General features: G+C 37.9%; 1 protein-coding gene across 12 annotated transcripts in view; it reads left to right on the forward strand.

The window, feature by feature from the left end:
- The window catches only part of LOC126268080 (H(+)/Cl(-) exchange transporter 4), a 436467-nt gene extending 422313 nt beyond the window's left edge, over positions 1 to 14154 (forward strand). For all 12 annotated transcript variants that reach the window (XM_049973559.1, XM_049973558.1, XM_049973552.1 and 9 more), the window contains 9 exons: positions 4634 to 4781; positions 6421 to 6560; positions 6678 to 6860; positions 8429 to 8643; positions 10535 to 10884; positions 11588 to 11798; positions 11971 to 12134; positions 12221 to 12434; positions 13022 to 14154. In XM_049973559.1, the coding sequence (XP_049829516.1) occupies positions 4634 to 4781; positions 6421 to 6560; positions 6678 to 6860; positions 8429 to 8643; positions 10535 to 10884; positions 11588 to 11798; positions 11971 to 12134; positions 12221 to 12434; positions 13022 to 13112 (1716 nt within the window). In that variant the 3' untranslated portion in view covers positions 13113 to 14154. The remainder of the gene's footprint in view (positions 1 to 4633; positions 4782 to 6420; positions 6561 to 6677; positions 6861 to 8428; positions 8644 to 10534; positions 10885 to 11587; positions 11799 to 11970; positions 12135 to 12220; positions 12435 to 13021) is intronic.
- Positions 14155 to 15255: the final 1101 nt, after the last annotated feature.

Here is a 15255-nt window from a genome sequence, read left to right on the forward strand (position 1 = left end):
CCCTGTGGCACTCCAGTGGTCACTTTGTCTGTAGACTTCTCTCCATTGGTAACAACATGCTGTGTTCTGTTTCCTAAAAACTCTTCAATCCAGCCACACAGCTGGTATTATATTCTGTAGGCTCTTACTTTATCAGGCGACAGTGCGGAACTGTATCGAACACCTTCCAGAAGTCAAGGAAAATGGCATCTACCTGGGAGCCTGTATCTAATATTTTCTGGGTCTCATGAACAAATAAGGCGAATTGGGTCTCACGCGATCGCTGTTTCCGGAATCCGTGTTGATTCCTACAGAGTAGATTCTGCGTTTCCATATGCGAGCAAAAAACATGTTCTAAAATTCTACAACAGATTGAAGTCAGAGATATAGGTCTATAGTTTTGCGCATCTGCTCGACGACCCTCTTGAAGACTGGGACTACCTCTTTTCTTTTCCAATCATTTGGAACCTTCCGTTCCTCTAGAGACTTGCAATACACTGCTCTTAGAAGGGGGGCAAGTTCTTTCGCGTACTCTGTGTAGAATCGAATTGGTATCCCGTCAGGTCCAGTGGACTTTCCTCTGAGTGATTTCAGTTGCTTTTCTATTCCTTGGACACTTATTTCGATGTCAGCCATTTTTTCGTTTGTGCGAGGATTTAGAGAAAGAACTGCAGTGCGGTCTTCCTCTGTGAAACAGCTTTAGAAAAAGGTGTTTAGTATTTCAGCTTTACGCGTGTCATCCTCTGTTTCAAAGCCATCATCATCCCGGAGTGTCTGGATATGCTGTTTCGAGCCACTTACTGATTTAACGTAAGACCAGAACTTCCTAGGATTTTCTGTCAAGTCGATACATAGAATTTTACTTTCGAATTCACTGAACGCTTCACGCATAGCCCTCCTTTCACTAACTTTGACACAATTTAGCTTCTGTTTGTCTGAGAGGTTTTGGCTGCGTTAAAACTTGGAGTGAAGCTCTCTTTGCTTTCGCAGTAGTTTCCTAACTTTGTTGTTGAACCACGGTGAGATTTCCCATCCCTCACAGTTTTACTCGACACTTACCTGTCTAAAATGCATTTTACGATTGCCTTAAAATTTTTCCATAAACACTCAACATTGTCAGTGTCGGAACAGAAATTTTCGTTTTGATCTGTTAGGTAGTCTGAAATGTGTCTTTTATTACTCTTGCTACACAGATAAACCTTCCTCCCTTTTTTATATTCCTATTAACTTCCATAATCAGGGATGCTGCAACGGCCTTATGATCACTGATTCTCTGTTCCGTGCTTACAGTGTCAAAAAGTTCGGGTCTGTTTGTTATCAGCAGGTCCAAGATGTTATCTCCACGAGTCAGTTCTCTGTTTAATTGCTTGAGGTAATTTTCGGACAGTGCACTCAGTATACTGTCACTCGATGCTCTGTCCCTACCACCTGTCCTAAACATCTGAGTGTCCCAGTCTACATCTGATAAATTGAAATCTCCACCTAAGACTATAACATGCTGAGAAAATTTATGTGAAATGTGTTCCAAATTTTCTCTCAGTTGTTCTGCCACTAATGCTGCTGAGTTGGGAGGTCGGTAAAAGGAGCCAATCATTAACCTAGCTCAGTTGTTGAGTGTAACCTCCACCCATAATAATTCACAGGAACTATCCACTTCTACTTCACTACAGGATTAACTACTACTAACAGCGACAAACATGCCACCACCGGTTGCATGCAATCTATCCTTTCTAAACACCGTCTGTACCTTAATAAAAATTTCAGCAGAATTATTTCTGGATTCACCCAGCTTTCTGTACCTATAACGATTTCAGCGTTTGTGCTTTCTATCAGTGCTTGAAGTTCTGGTACTTTACCAATGCAGCTTAGAGAGTTTACAATTACAATACCGATTGCTGCTTGGTCCCCACATGTCTCGACTTTGCCCCGCACCCTTTGAGGCTGTTGCCTTTTCTGTACTTGCCCGAGGCCATCTAACCTAAAAAATCGCCAAGTCCACGCCACACAACCCCTGCTACCTATGTAGCCACTTGCTGCGTGTAGTGGACTCCTGACTTATCCAGCAGAACCAGAAACCCCACCACCCTATGGCGCAAGTCGAGGAATCTGCAGCCCACACGGTCGCAGAACCGTCTCGGCCTCTGATTCAGTCACAGTGCTCGTGTATTGGGAGACTGGATGAATGCGGGAGAAGAGTTCTGGGCAGTATGGCACAGGACACGGGGGGGAGTCCATGACAGGACAGTACAGTGCGAGCGACGCGTGGTCGTGGGAAAGACGTGGCGTGGAGCAGTTTGCATGTGGTCACGGGAGATAGAAACATTTCATAGTGTCAACTTGTGTACATGTGAGATTTTTATGGCTTCTGCAGTGAAGGCGTAGTACGCATTTGGAAATGAATATCTCACGAGCTATGTTGTTGTTCATAACTGATTACGTGAAGTAGGAATCTATTGTTTCCCTGTTATTCAACTTGTGTTTTATTTAATTGCTGGACCATTGACACGGATAAGTGTTTTGCAGAAATATACCACATTCTCAAAAGTACTTCTACTGTTGTACTCATCATTTAAAGTCATTAAGAAAGTACCTGTAGATTTTATTTAATTGCAATATTTCATTTATAAACGTCTTTGTTACCTTCTAAATTCACAATTGCTGAGTGATTGGAACCTTCAGCCATTCGATTCATGTGTATATTGTGTAGTGTAGACTCAGCAATATTTGGCCTGTAATGCGGCAACTACGTATCCCAGCCCCTAGACAACAAAAACATCCAAAACTTTTAACATTTCAACTCTGAGTCAGTGGGTGCGTAGTTGAGGGCCGCACCATACGTCATAATATGATTTCATTTGAAAGCCCGCCAGTTCATGGCAGAGGGTATGTCCCATTCTACCAGTTACTAGGTTTTTTTCAAATTCCATTCACGTATGAAGCACAAGAAGAATGATTGTTTAAATGCATCTGTGCATGCCGTAATTATCCTAATCTTATCCTAATTTTACCTGTGTGAGCTATATGTAGGGGGTTGTAGTCTATGTGTAGAGTCATCATTTAAAGCTGATTCTTGAAACCTTAACAGACTTTTTAGGGTAGTTTATGTTTATCTTAAAGAGCCTTCCAGTTCAATTCCTCCAGTATCTCTGTGACAGGTCCCACAGATCAAACCTGCCTTGACCATGTGTGCTTCCCTTCCCTGTGTACATTCAGTATCTCCCTTTAATCCTATTTTTTTAAGGGTCTCTCACACTTGAGCAGTATTCTAGACCCAGTAGCATGAGTGATTTCTATGCAATCTCCTTTGTAGACTGATTGCACTTTACCAGTATTCTATCAATAAACTGAAGTCCAAAACCTGCTTTTCCCATGAATGAGTCTATGTGATCATTGTGTAATATTGTTGATATTCTTCCTCTTCTTGAGCGTAACTTACATTGACTCGAAACTCATTCCTTCCCTTTACTTCTTATCAAAACAGTGGAATACAACTATTGTGTGAACAAGTACTGGAGCCGAAGAATCCCCAGGCAAAGAAAAAGAAATGAAATACAGTGACCTTAAATGATAAAGTTACACCTTTGTTTTCTTATCTCAGTTTTGCTTGCAGGAACACAGGAACTGTTGAAGTAAAATTTTCAGTGGGCCTAAACTCAGTAATTAAAGAGAATTTCCTATTGGTTAGGAACTTCCTTAATCTTTAATTTATAATATAAATAACCAAAGTAATTTAAGAAAAAGTATATTGTATATTTGTTCGCAAATCTACATATGTTCCTCATGATTGAGAAACCTACTTTATGCTTATATCTATAGCAATTAAGTTACAGGTTGTGGTTTGTCTACAGTCAAAAGAATACTTCTGCTGTATCTTTATTATGCAAATGCTTGTTGAAACAGAACATATCCAAATCAGATTAATAGATATTCTCTTCTGTATGGACATAGAATTTAAAAATAAACATCCAAATAACTCTTGATCTTGGTACTGTAAAAGGCATTTCAAGATGTAGAAACAAAATAAGAGGGTGATTCAATATTTTTAACTTACCACCTGAGCTAGTCTCACAATATTTAATGTTGTACCCTGAAATATTTCCATGTTGCAACCTAAGACACCAGATGTCTACAATAACAAGCAGTTCTACTGAGGACACTGGTCTTGGGGACACATTTATAGGTGGTCTGACCAAAGCCAGCTGATCACGAAAGCAAATGTGTGTTGTTACTTACACAGACATGACTGGGGTGCACTGGTTAATTGTATGCCTCACCAGTTTCCCTGAAAGGCTGGTTAAATGTGTTAACCATAGCAAAGGAAGAATGGAAACAAAAACCACCTACAGTGATTAGAATTCCTATCCTCGGGATTAAATGGAGTAACAGGGACAAAAGGAGATCCTAGATGTTACTAATTATATGGTTGGGGTCTTTGAAACACAGTTGTGGATTCCAGGATACTTTATACCAAACAGTGTGTGTGTATAAAAGTAGGAAAAAAACAAGCTGTTCGTTCCAGTGTTCCATCACATTAGAACAACATTCTGTTCAGATAAATTATGGAATCTTTCATATATTGACATTGTTTGGCAGAAATTGAACTGCAACTGGAAATGGTTCAGATTTAACACACATTTTTTTTTTCTATTTACAGATAAAAACAATTCTGAGTGGGTTTATCATTAGAGGATACTTAGGAAAGTGGACATTGATAATAAAGTCTGTTGGTATAATGCTTGCTGTATCGGCAGGCCTTAGCTTGGGAAAAGAAGGTCCTATGGTGCATATTGCCTGCTGTATAGGTAAGTATGAACGAGTTTATAGTTTTTTCACTTCGTGTAAAATAATAAATTCACAGAGAATTTCATGTTTCCTTATATGGATCGAAACTCTATTCCCAAAATCCACAGGAAAAGGCAACGGAAATCCATAATCAGATGAAAGGTAGGAACTTCCACTCTATGGGTTTGGAATTGATAAAAGGAAAATGAACTTCCATCCCCTTTCAGAAACAGTGTTATTCACAGAAAGATTTTAAATGATGATAGCATTACCTTCTTAAAAGCTGTAAAGCTAGTAATGGGCACTCTGTAAGCAATGTTTGAATATGGCTTGCTTAAGAGGATCTACTGTTCCCCTTCTGTGATTAAAAATATCAAATTATACAGAGTCGTCATTTCTGTTCCCGTGTATATGTTCATATGGTATTATTGGTTGGGAGACGCCATCTGAGATTGTTTGGCCGCCTGGTGCAAATATTTCTATTTGACACCAAATTAGCAAGTTGCACTTCAGTGAATATGAGACAAAATGAATATGACAACACAAAATATCCAGCTCCTGAGCAAAGACATTGTTTGACCAGGCCAGGAATCAAACCCAGGCCCCAACAATCTAGGGCAAGTGATGCTACTCATTAGACCACAAGCTGCAGAGTTCTGCTGCATAAGCCATCATCACAGTTGTATATTGGTTAACCCTTTGGCTACTGTGAGTTGGATGTGATGGCCATGCCTCAGGTTCCGCATTGTCGTCTCTAGAAGCTAGTACTTCAGGCACACAGGACAGTACTTACCCTGTCTCCTTATTCTGAGTTTTGGATAGTTTTGACATAATTAATATTATTTATTTACACTGTTTATATTCACTTATGTTCCTTTGTGGTAGGCAAGGAAACATTTAAAACTGTGATATTTTGTACCTTCTCATCATAAAAGCCTAAATGAGGCTATTTACAGTTGATTTGGTTTTTAGTGCATTTGAAATCATGTAAAGTAATGTGTTTGATTTTATTCTTTACAAGATACCTTTGTTTAGAAAGGAATTTGGCTTACAGCAAAATATTATATGCAACAAGTTGTGCATATAGCACTGAAATCAAAGTGGTGACATTGTTGTGTACTGTCAATTTAATGTCATATATAGGATTTAAAGCTAATGATAAAGTGTGCTGAGAGTTGACCCACAGCTCTTCAAACAAACAGGAACCTTTCTTCAGCTAAGTAACGAAAAAGTGTGAATTGCAACCCCCCCCCCCCCCCCCCCCCACACACACACACACCCACACCCACACAACCACTTGAAATATGTGATCTCCAATGTTCTAACAGTCACAGGAAGTTGTTCTACAAAAATTGTGGTGCTGACAGCTAGGCATTGTTAAAAATTACTTTAGTTTGGTGCACTTTTAGTAAGGTGAAACGCTTTTTAAGACATCATGTCCTTTCGAGAGCTTTGTTAATTAAGCATGGAAGGCCAAAAGTCACTCAGGAAGTGGTGTATGTACATGGAATAAATAATTTCTTCAGATGTTTCCTATAGTTCATTTAATGTGGATACATCTTCCATTAGTGATGTAAAAGTTCTTTTTTTAAAGTAATGATCTGCTATGACTGAAATTAAGAAGCATCTTGGTTTTAATTAGTATTTGTTTTTTCACAGGTAATATATTCTCCTACCTTTTTCCAAAATACGGAAAAAATGAAGCTAAGAAAAGAGAGATACTGTCGGCAGCAGCAGCTGCTGGTGTGTCTGTTGCCTTTGGAGCTCCAATTGGAGGGGTCCTATTCAGTTTAGAAGAGGTGGGATTTTTGCAAGAGAATTTAATTTTTTGATCAGTTATAAAAAAGTAAAATACTTCACAAATATGTGAGAGACAATAAATATAATATGTAGATTAATATCATTGCCTTCTTCAGGTCAGTTACTACTTTCCACTCAAGACATTGTGGAGATCATTCTTCTGTGCTCTTGTGGCAGCGTTTGTGCTGCGCTCCATAAACCCTTTTGGAAACGAGCACTCTGTGCTGTTTTTTGTGGAGTACAATAAACCTTGGATATTTTTTGAGCTGGTTCCTTTTATTGGACTTGGGATAATAGGAGTAAGTAGACTTGTCATAGTTCTTTTGTTTAAAATACTTGTGCACATTAAATTTTGGTACCCTAAATTTGTTGGCAGCTACTTATAGTTACTCTGTAAACTCATTTTCTAAAACTGTTTTGATTCTACTAAAATTCTCTCAAGAATCCATATGCCTATAAATAATCACATTTATTAAAATCTATTTTAGTGAGTTACTAATATCTTTTGGCCATGTATAAGAGATAGTGGCAATTGTGTAATTACTATACCTTGTGTGTGATCTTCAGTTCTGATGTAACACCCAAAGAATCTAAGTGTTATTTTCATTTGTGACCACTTATTTAATGAGTGTCTGTTCTTGTTTTGGCTTTTGTCGTTGTTGTTGTTGTTGTTGTTGTTGTTGTTGTTGTTGTTTTTTGTTTTTGTCATTGTTGATACAGAGGCATTTCAAGTAATGAAATATGTTGCCTATTTGGCCATAATTACCTGTAGACTTATCAGATATTCTCAAAGAAAGTAAACATGCTGATTTTGGATAGCATTTATCAGAAGTTTTGTGTTTATTGTAAGGAAGGATACTAGACATGATGTGCTAGGAGGAATGGTCAGTATTCAGGAAGATGCCAGGAACAATCATTCAAAGCAAAAAAGTCTAGTAAAAATGGCCTCTAAAATGCATACTTTAAGAGCTTTGAGTACTTTCTCACTTTCTCAGTAGATGAGCTGTGTTTCACAGTAGCGAAGATGAAAAAGTGCTCATGGCTTTCAAGATATGCAGTTCAGAACATATGTTTACTAGACTCCTTGGCATCGAATGATTGTTCCTGTCGTATCCCTGAATACTAACCATTCCTCTTACGGCCCTGTATAAGAGTGTAAAAATGAATTTAAAGATTTTACAATTTTATACTCGGTTCATGTTAGTGACTTGTTTTCCCTCTCTCCCTCTCTCCCTCTCTCCCTCTCTCCCTCTCTCCCTCTCTCCCTCTCTCCCTCTCTCCCTCTCTCCCTCTCTCCCTCTCTCCCTCTCTCCCTCTCTCCCTCTCTCCCTCTCTCCCTCTCTCCCTCTCTCCCTCTCTCCCTCTCTCCCTCTCTCCCTCTCTCCCTCTCTCCCTCTCTCCCTCTCTCCCTCTCTCCCTCTCTCCCTCTCTCCCTCTCTCCCTCTCTCCCCCCCACATAATGTCCAGTAAGGAAGCCTAACCTCAAGGTATGCTGTGCATTCATGGGGTGTATGGCTGCTGTAGCAAAGCAGCCTTTGGCAGGCCCCTGTTGTATTTGGCTTTTTTAGACATGCATGCTCTGATTGAGTGACCTACGTAATTGTGTTGCCTTTTTCGGGATATAAATGAACCCTGACATTCTTCTTTTCAAATTGGGCCACTGGTAAAAACTAGCTTCAAACCACCTAGGGATTGAAGTCTGTGAACTTTCCTTCAAATAGTAATTCAAGAACCACTGGTAGCAAGTGAAAAAAAGTAAAAATTTATTTTTGCTGTTGTAGCGTCCACTGGTTCTTTCAAATTTATTAAAATTTTTAGTGTGTCTTGTAATTATCTGTAAAACTTACACTGGTATTTCTTGTTACAGGGTGTAATAGCTACAATATTCATAAAAGCAAATCTATATTGGTGCCGCTATCGCAAAGTTTCAAAGTTGGGTCAATATCCTGTTACTGAGGTACTGGTTGTTGCAGTGATCACAGCAGTTATTGCGTACCCTAACCCATATACACGCATGAATACAAGTCAGTTAATTTATTTGCTGTTCAGCCAGTGTGGTGTTTCAAATTCTGACAACTTGTGGTAATTATTATTATTATTAATATTATTTCTTCCGTTAATTTTGTCCTTGGCTTTGGATTGCATGGTACATTTTTTTCAGACATTGTGAATTTTCTTAGCTGACATAATGATTAATAAAATATTTGAGCATTAAGTACACTTTTTAATTAGTGTAAACTTCTTGTAAGTTACTTTTGTATTTGTAATTACTTTGATATTCTTTATGTGGAGTGAAGGATGCAGAAGTTCCTTTTGTTAAACAGAAGGAAAATGTTGGTGTGGCCTGTAGGAACATCTAACTGTACATCTCAAACATTCGGCAAATCAGTTTCTTTCAGTGTAGTAAGGGTTGGGGAGGGATGAAAAGAGGAAGAAAAAAGGTGACTGTGTCATGTCAGAATCCAGGGTATGCAGGAGGGAATTGTTTCAATAAAAACTGTCAAGTGTCCATTTTCCTGCTCCAGTGTCCATTATAAATACCTTTTCTCTCTGGTGCTTTAAGGTCTTAAATTTCAAGAATGTTTATTAGCCAACCTTATTAAGTATACTTATTCCATTTTACTTTATACACATGTAACATTAGATCTTGTATAGCATATAAATAGCTGGTCGGAAAAGACGAAGACTTTTAAAGTGAAGTCCTACTTACTGTCATGCACTTGACTCTCTCTCTCTCTCTCTCTCTCTCTCTCTCTCTCTCTCTCTCTTCTACACATTGGCAGCAGACAGGAGATTACTGTCAATTAATAGGAGTTAAAGATACATCACTGAATGTAATTAGAAACTATAAATTGCTATTTTGGATAAAGTAGCAATTGAGCCTTGTCATTGTAAACTGTTAAAACAAGTAAATTGCAAATGTTCTAACCAACTTCTTGTGGACCTCTTCAGAGTGGGTCACCATTGTACCTTGGTGTCTTCCTTTATATACTGTCAGTTTTGGTTATCTGGTGGTTACCAATGATATATATCTGAGATGGCGTTGGACAATAAAGAGGTAGTTGTGAAGGGGTGGGTGTACGGTACGCTGTTGTGTGTGCTACTCTGGCAGCTGATTGGAAGGTGACTCTAGTATATGAGTGGTAGAAGATAGTGTATCACCTGCTGGTTGCCTGTGCCACCTTCCGAGCAAGTGTGAAAGATTCTTGAAAATTTATAGTACAGCCACAGTTCTGGTGGTGTTCTGCTGCACCTGACTATTGAAATAATTGAATGCACCAATAACACGAACAGGAATTGCTGGCAGCCAGAATGTAGGTAACTTGTGGCCATCCTTACTGTTCAAGTTGTTAGGGTGTTTAATTATTTCAATAGTCAGTTGTAGCAGAAAAACACCAGGAATTTGGCCTTCCTATCAATTTTCAAGAAACTTGGGTGCTTGCTCAGCAGCTATAGATGCACAATGGAAAATAAGGGAGGCTACTGAAATAATTTAGCTGCTGATTTACTGTTGCCTTCCAATCACCAATGAGAGTTTGCCTAACAATCACTTACCAGAATGTGGAACAGGCAACAGACAGCTAGTATGCCACCTTATAACAATCGGCCACCAGGGTAGCACAGGCATTAGTTTACTGTACAGCCAAAATTCTATAACAGCCCATTCAAACTGTCCAGTGACATCTGATATAGGATGTGTAAACACTGGCAAACCAAAAATGACAGTATATAAAGAAAGAAATTTCTCAGCATACAGCAGTGAAATGCCCTGAAGAGGACTGCAGAAAGTCGGTCAATAGTCAGAAATGTAGTCGTTTTAGTAGTTTACAATGATGCGGTTCAATACCCAAAATGGCACAGATCATGGAATCCTATGAATTGATATGTTTTGAAGTAATTTAGACTCCTTATAGACATTGCTTCCACAAAAAATTGTAACAGCATAATTGCCCTGTTCCTTGCTTTCTTGCAGTGATTACAACCGCAATTTCACTGATGTTACTTCAGCCATTGAAAAGGCAGCTGCAGGACCAGGTGTCTACAAAGCAATATGGCTGCTAGTGCTGGCTTTGATCTTTAAGCTGATTGCAACAATCTTCACATTTGGCTTCAAAGCTCCATGTGGTTTGTTCATTCCCAGCTTGTGCCTTGGAGCAATTATGGGCAGGATAGTAGGTGTTGGTGTGGAACAGTTAGCGTATCATTATCCACATGTGTGGATGTTCAGTGGAGAATGTTCCACAGGAGATGATTGCATTACTCCTGGGCTCTATGCCATGGTGGGAGCAGCTGCTGTTTTAGGCGGAGTGACACGAATGACAGGTGAGAAGCATAGTTGCTAGAATGTAGTTAATAACCTCGTCAAAAAAGTATTGACATGAAAACTTAAAAAGACTGTATAAACTTGGGTACTTAGTGACTAATTGTGTGTAGACAGACGTGGTGTACTTCTGCAATAAGAGATCAATAGATAACTTTAGAAATGATTTACTGAGGTAAAATGCAAAATAGAGTACCTTGTTGTAATAATTTTTTCCTCTTATGTGTAACTGGACAAAAATTACAGATTTTAGTTAATTAATTTAATAAGTGAAACCTTTATTGTCGTCCAGTGAAATAACTGAGGAGAAATGAATTATTCACTGGGAACTGAAATCTCTGCCTAGTAATGCTACATTCGCTTTAAAAACTACTAGAGGCCCATATCAGATTGAAAATTTCCATTGTATCAAAATGTGCCACATTAAAATAGAACTAAATTTTCAATAAAACGGTACAAAGAAAAGGTGTTTAATCACACATGATGGGAAGTATAAAAGTGATGAAATATGCTCCCTAAAAACTGCACATGTATTTTCTAATATTTGGCCCAATACAAAACTGATTAATAGTGAATTGGTAGTACTGTTAATGGCACAAATAAAATTTATTATTAAGTTTTTTGTTATTTTGTAGTGGTGCAGTCTCATTTTTCTTCCAAACTCTGTTTATATGTACTCACTTCTGTGACTTTGCTTCTTTCCAGTATCTCTTGTGGTAATAATGTTTGAACTGACTGGTGGAGTACGCTACATTGTACCTCTTATGGCAGCTGCTATGGCCAGCAAGTGGGTTGGTGATGCATTAGGCCGGCAGGGCATATACGATGCCCACATAGAGCTAAACGGCTACCCATTTCTGGACAGCAAAGAAGAATTTGCACACACATCATTAGCGGCAGATGTAATGCAACCAAAGTGAGAAGCACAGCATAAGAAATATTTGATACTGAATTTGAAATAATTGATAAAAATTGACGTTTCTTAATAAATACAGTGAACTTTGGTATGCCAGACATACTTAAAGTGACCTTACAATGTTGTTTGTCATCTGTTGATGTGGTCATTCCATTAATGCTTCATTTTCCAGGCGAAATGAAACACTGAGTGTCTTAACTCAGGATTCTATGACTGTAGAAGATGTTGAAAGTCTTCTCAGAGAAACAGAACACAATGGTTTCCCTGTAGTCGTATCAAGAGAATCGCAGTACTTGGTAGGATTTGTGCTAAGGAGGGATCTTAACCTTGCCATTTGTAAGTCTACATCTTTTTGTGTTAAACTGTTTCATACTTCCAGAAATTAGAGCATTGTACCTCACCTGTTTGTTCTCTTTGTGCAGCAAATGCTAAAAGAACTCAAGAAGGCATTTGTGCTCAGTCTCTTGTACTGTTCACAAGTCAGACTCCAGTCCAGACAACAGGGCCTCCACCATTGAAGCTGAAGAAGATACTCGATATGGCACCAATCACCATTACGGATCAGACTCCGATGGAGACTGTTGTTGACATGTTCCGCAAACTTGGATTGAGACAGACGCTTGTCACACACAATGGGTAAAGTCATAACTGTTATCCTTTAACTGGAAATAGAATTGTTGTACAGCCAGATTGTCAGTTTTAGTTTCTACATTCAGTGCATCCTGTTTTTACACACACACACACACACACACACACACACACACACACACACACACGTAATCATGTGTTAAAGATATGATTACGACTGACAAACCCTGGAAGACCTTTGCTCAGTATTCAGCACACAGGAAATTTTAACACTAGAAATGTGTGTGTATGTTACCAGTGTAAAAAATGTGCAGCAGAGCAGACCATAAACATCGTAAAGAGAATCTTGTCAAATTGGAAGGGAGCAGAACGTTTCAAACTCATTCTGAACAGATTCACTGTCTCGCATTGCCTCTAAACACACACATCCCCATAGTGCTTCCAAAGAAGACAATTTGGATTAAAAATAAACTGATCTAAAAGTGCAAAAAATATGTTCAATATTTTATAGTGCCAGCAACACATTCTTTATATGTATCTTCAGTGTTTTGTAATTGGGTTTGAATATGACATATGATGACTTTGTTTATCAGTACTAATTATTGGTTTTTCTCTTCCTCTCTATCTCCCTGCAGACGGTTGCTTGGTGTCATCACAAAGAAGGATGTACTGAGGCATCTAAAACAAATGGATAATGAAGACCCTAGCTCAGTGTTATTTAATTAGTTCATTTTTATAAGGAAAGGGAGACTATGTTGTTAACATGCCAATTTCAGAACCTCAGAATAGTGATATGTTACTACCTATTTTACAGGTAGGCAGCTATGTGATGTAAGTTAATTTATTTTAACTTTGTGATGGGACTTACGAAAGAAGCTTATACACTTATCCATTATTTTATACACACACACTGTAGCTTTTTGTTGCTTGTGAACTTAATGTGTTAATCTTTTATTGTGATTTTTTTTTCCCGTTAATGTACCAGTCTGCAGATTTTTTAGATGTGAAGTTTTTTTCTTATGTCTGGATTGTAGATAAGAAACAATGTGGCAGCTGGACATTTAATGCCATTGTAAAAGTATTTACAGTCTAATATTTTTTCAAGAAACATTTATATGTAAGGTATTACTTCGCTTCTGTAAATATTGTATACTACAATTTTGCATTGAAATATTACATGTACTCAACACATTTTGTGCTGCCAGTGACGTGTAGATATTTTGTAACATCAGGCAAGAACTGTATGTTTTTTAAAAAGTGAACCTTAAGCATTTCACAGTGTATTGAATGAGCCTTCAGTAAATCTGTTTACACAATATTATTCTCCGCGTCAGTGAAAGACTATTTCTCGAGTCTCAGTGTTATAATTTTTAATAAGTCATTTTAACATTTATTATTTTAAAATATAGATTAAGATTCATTGAGAAATTATTTTTTTATTAGTGTTACTTAAATGCTACAGATCAAGGAACATTTTAAACTCTTATTGTCACAAGAGTGAGTTATGTCAAGCTGCTGTTGTATTGATATAAATGAGTATATCAGTCAATCATCATATTTGTTATGAAAAGTAATAATGTATATAATTTAGCTGTAATTCTATGCATGCAATTCTGTGAAAAGATAGCTGAACTTGGATAATGAATTTTTTGAAAAACTTACAGTTGTTTTAAGCCTGTCAGCCAATGAATGTGGAACTAGTCAAAATTTCACTAACTGTTCTGTAAGGATTGTATTTCCAGCAATATACTTTGTTGAAATTTTTAAATCTTGTTTATAACTTTTCTTATTCAGTTATTATTAAAACAAAAGGAGAAACATAAATACAACGTTGAACTTATTGAACTTATTAATGGAACCAGCTTTAAACATAATAATAAGAGCATGTCCTTTCGGCATTGAATAATGTGTGAAGTGCATAAATTGGCAGAATTTAGTTCTTGTATAGCTATTCTTTGAAGGTCCATACAGTCAAACCAAGCACCAAAGTGCAGCTGGTTAAATTTTGATTGCAGTTGAACCTGATAAGACAACTGGTTAAATCAAGAACGAGAACTGGTTAAATGTTCTGATAATGAAATTTAGCCAATGAGTGGAATGACACGACTGATACCAAACTATAAATACAAACAGGTAATAATAGGACCACGGAGAAGTCTTAGCAGAGCATAGTATAAAGGACGATCACAACTTTGACTTTCAAAACACAAAGCTGCTGTGCTGAGCAACTGTCTATTGGGACAGAATTATAAATAATCCATTGGCATAAGGATTCATGAGAATCTCGTTAGTATGAATGAAGAATACCAGCAGAGTGCAGCACAGAATCCAGTCGTAGTGATAATATGATGACAGCATACCCAGCCCCACCCAGCTTGCAAGACACATCTGGAATGCCCAGACAGAGATGCGAATGGTGCACTCACTACCCCGTGCTCATGCAACTCGTGCCTCTTCATGTCCACTTGCCAGATAGCACTCAGCCTACTGTAACCAAGTGGAGGGGGTGCCACACTGCTAGTGAAGTCTTTCATGTGCGCCTGTCGATGACAATGCTTCTGCTGTTTGCAAAGTGGCCTCCTTTACTTCTAAATTATTTAGATGCTGTCAGACTTAACTTGCTATATTAAAAACAGTTTGTAAGTTCTAGCAACTTGTTCTCCCATAAATTCATAAGTTTTCTATTGCAACAAAGAATAACTGCAATAAATGAGTTGTCCCTGGCAAACTTCCATCAGTATCATGTTCATCATCTCATTTCCCACCTGCAGTCTCATATTTTTTGCTGAGATGTATGTAAATCAATGAAAGAATCTGAGCGTATGTGAATGGCATATTTGTGGAAAATTTCATTTCAGGTTCATAACAT

This window comes from Schistocerca gregaria, chromosome 4 (genome assembly GCF_023897955.1).
Source record: "Schistocerca gregaria isolate iqSchGreg1 chromosome 4, iqSchGreg1.2, whole genome shotgun sequence".
Lineage (NCBI taxonomy): Eukaryota > Metazoa > Arthropoda > Insecta > Orthoptera > Acrididae > Schistocerca > Schistocerca gregaria.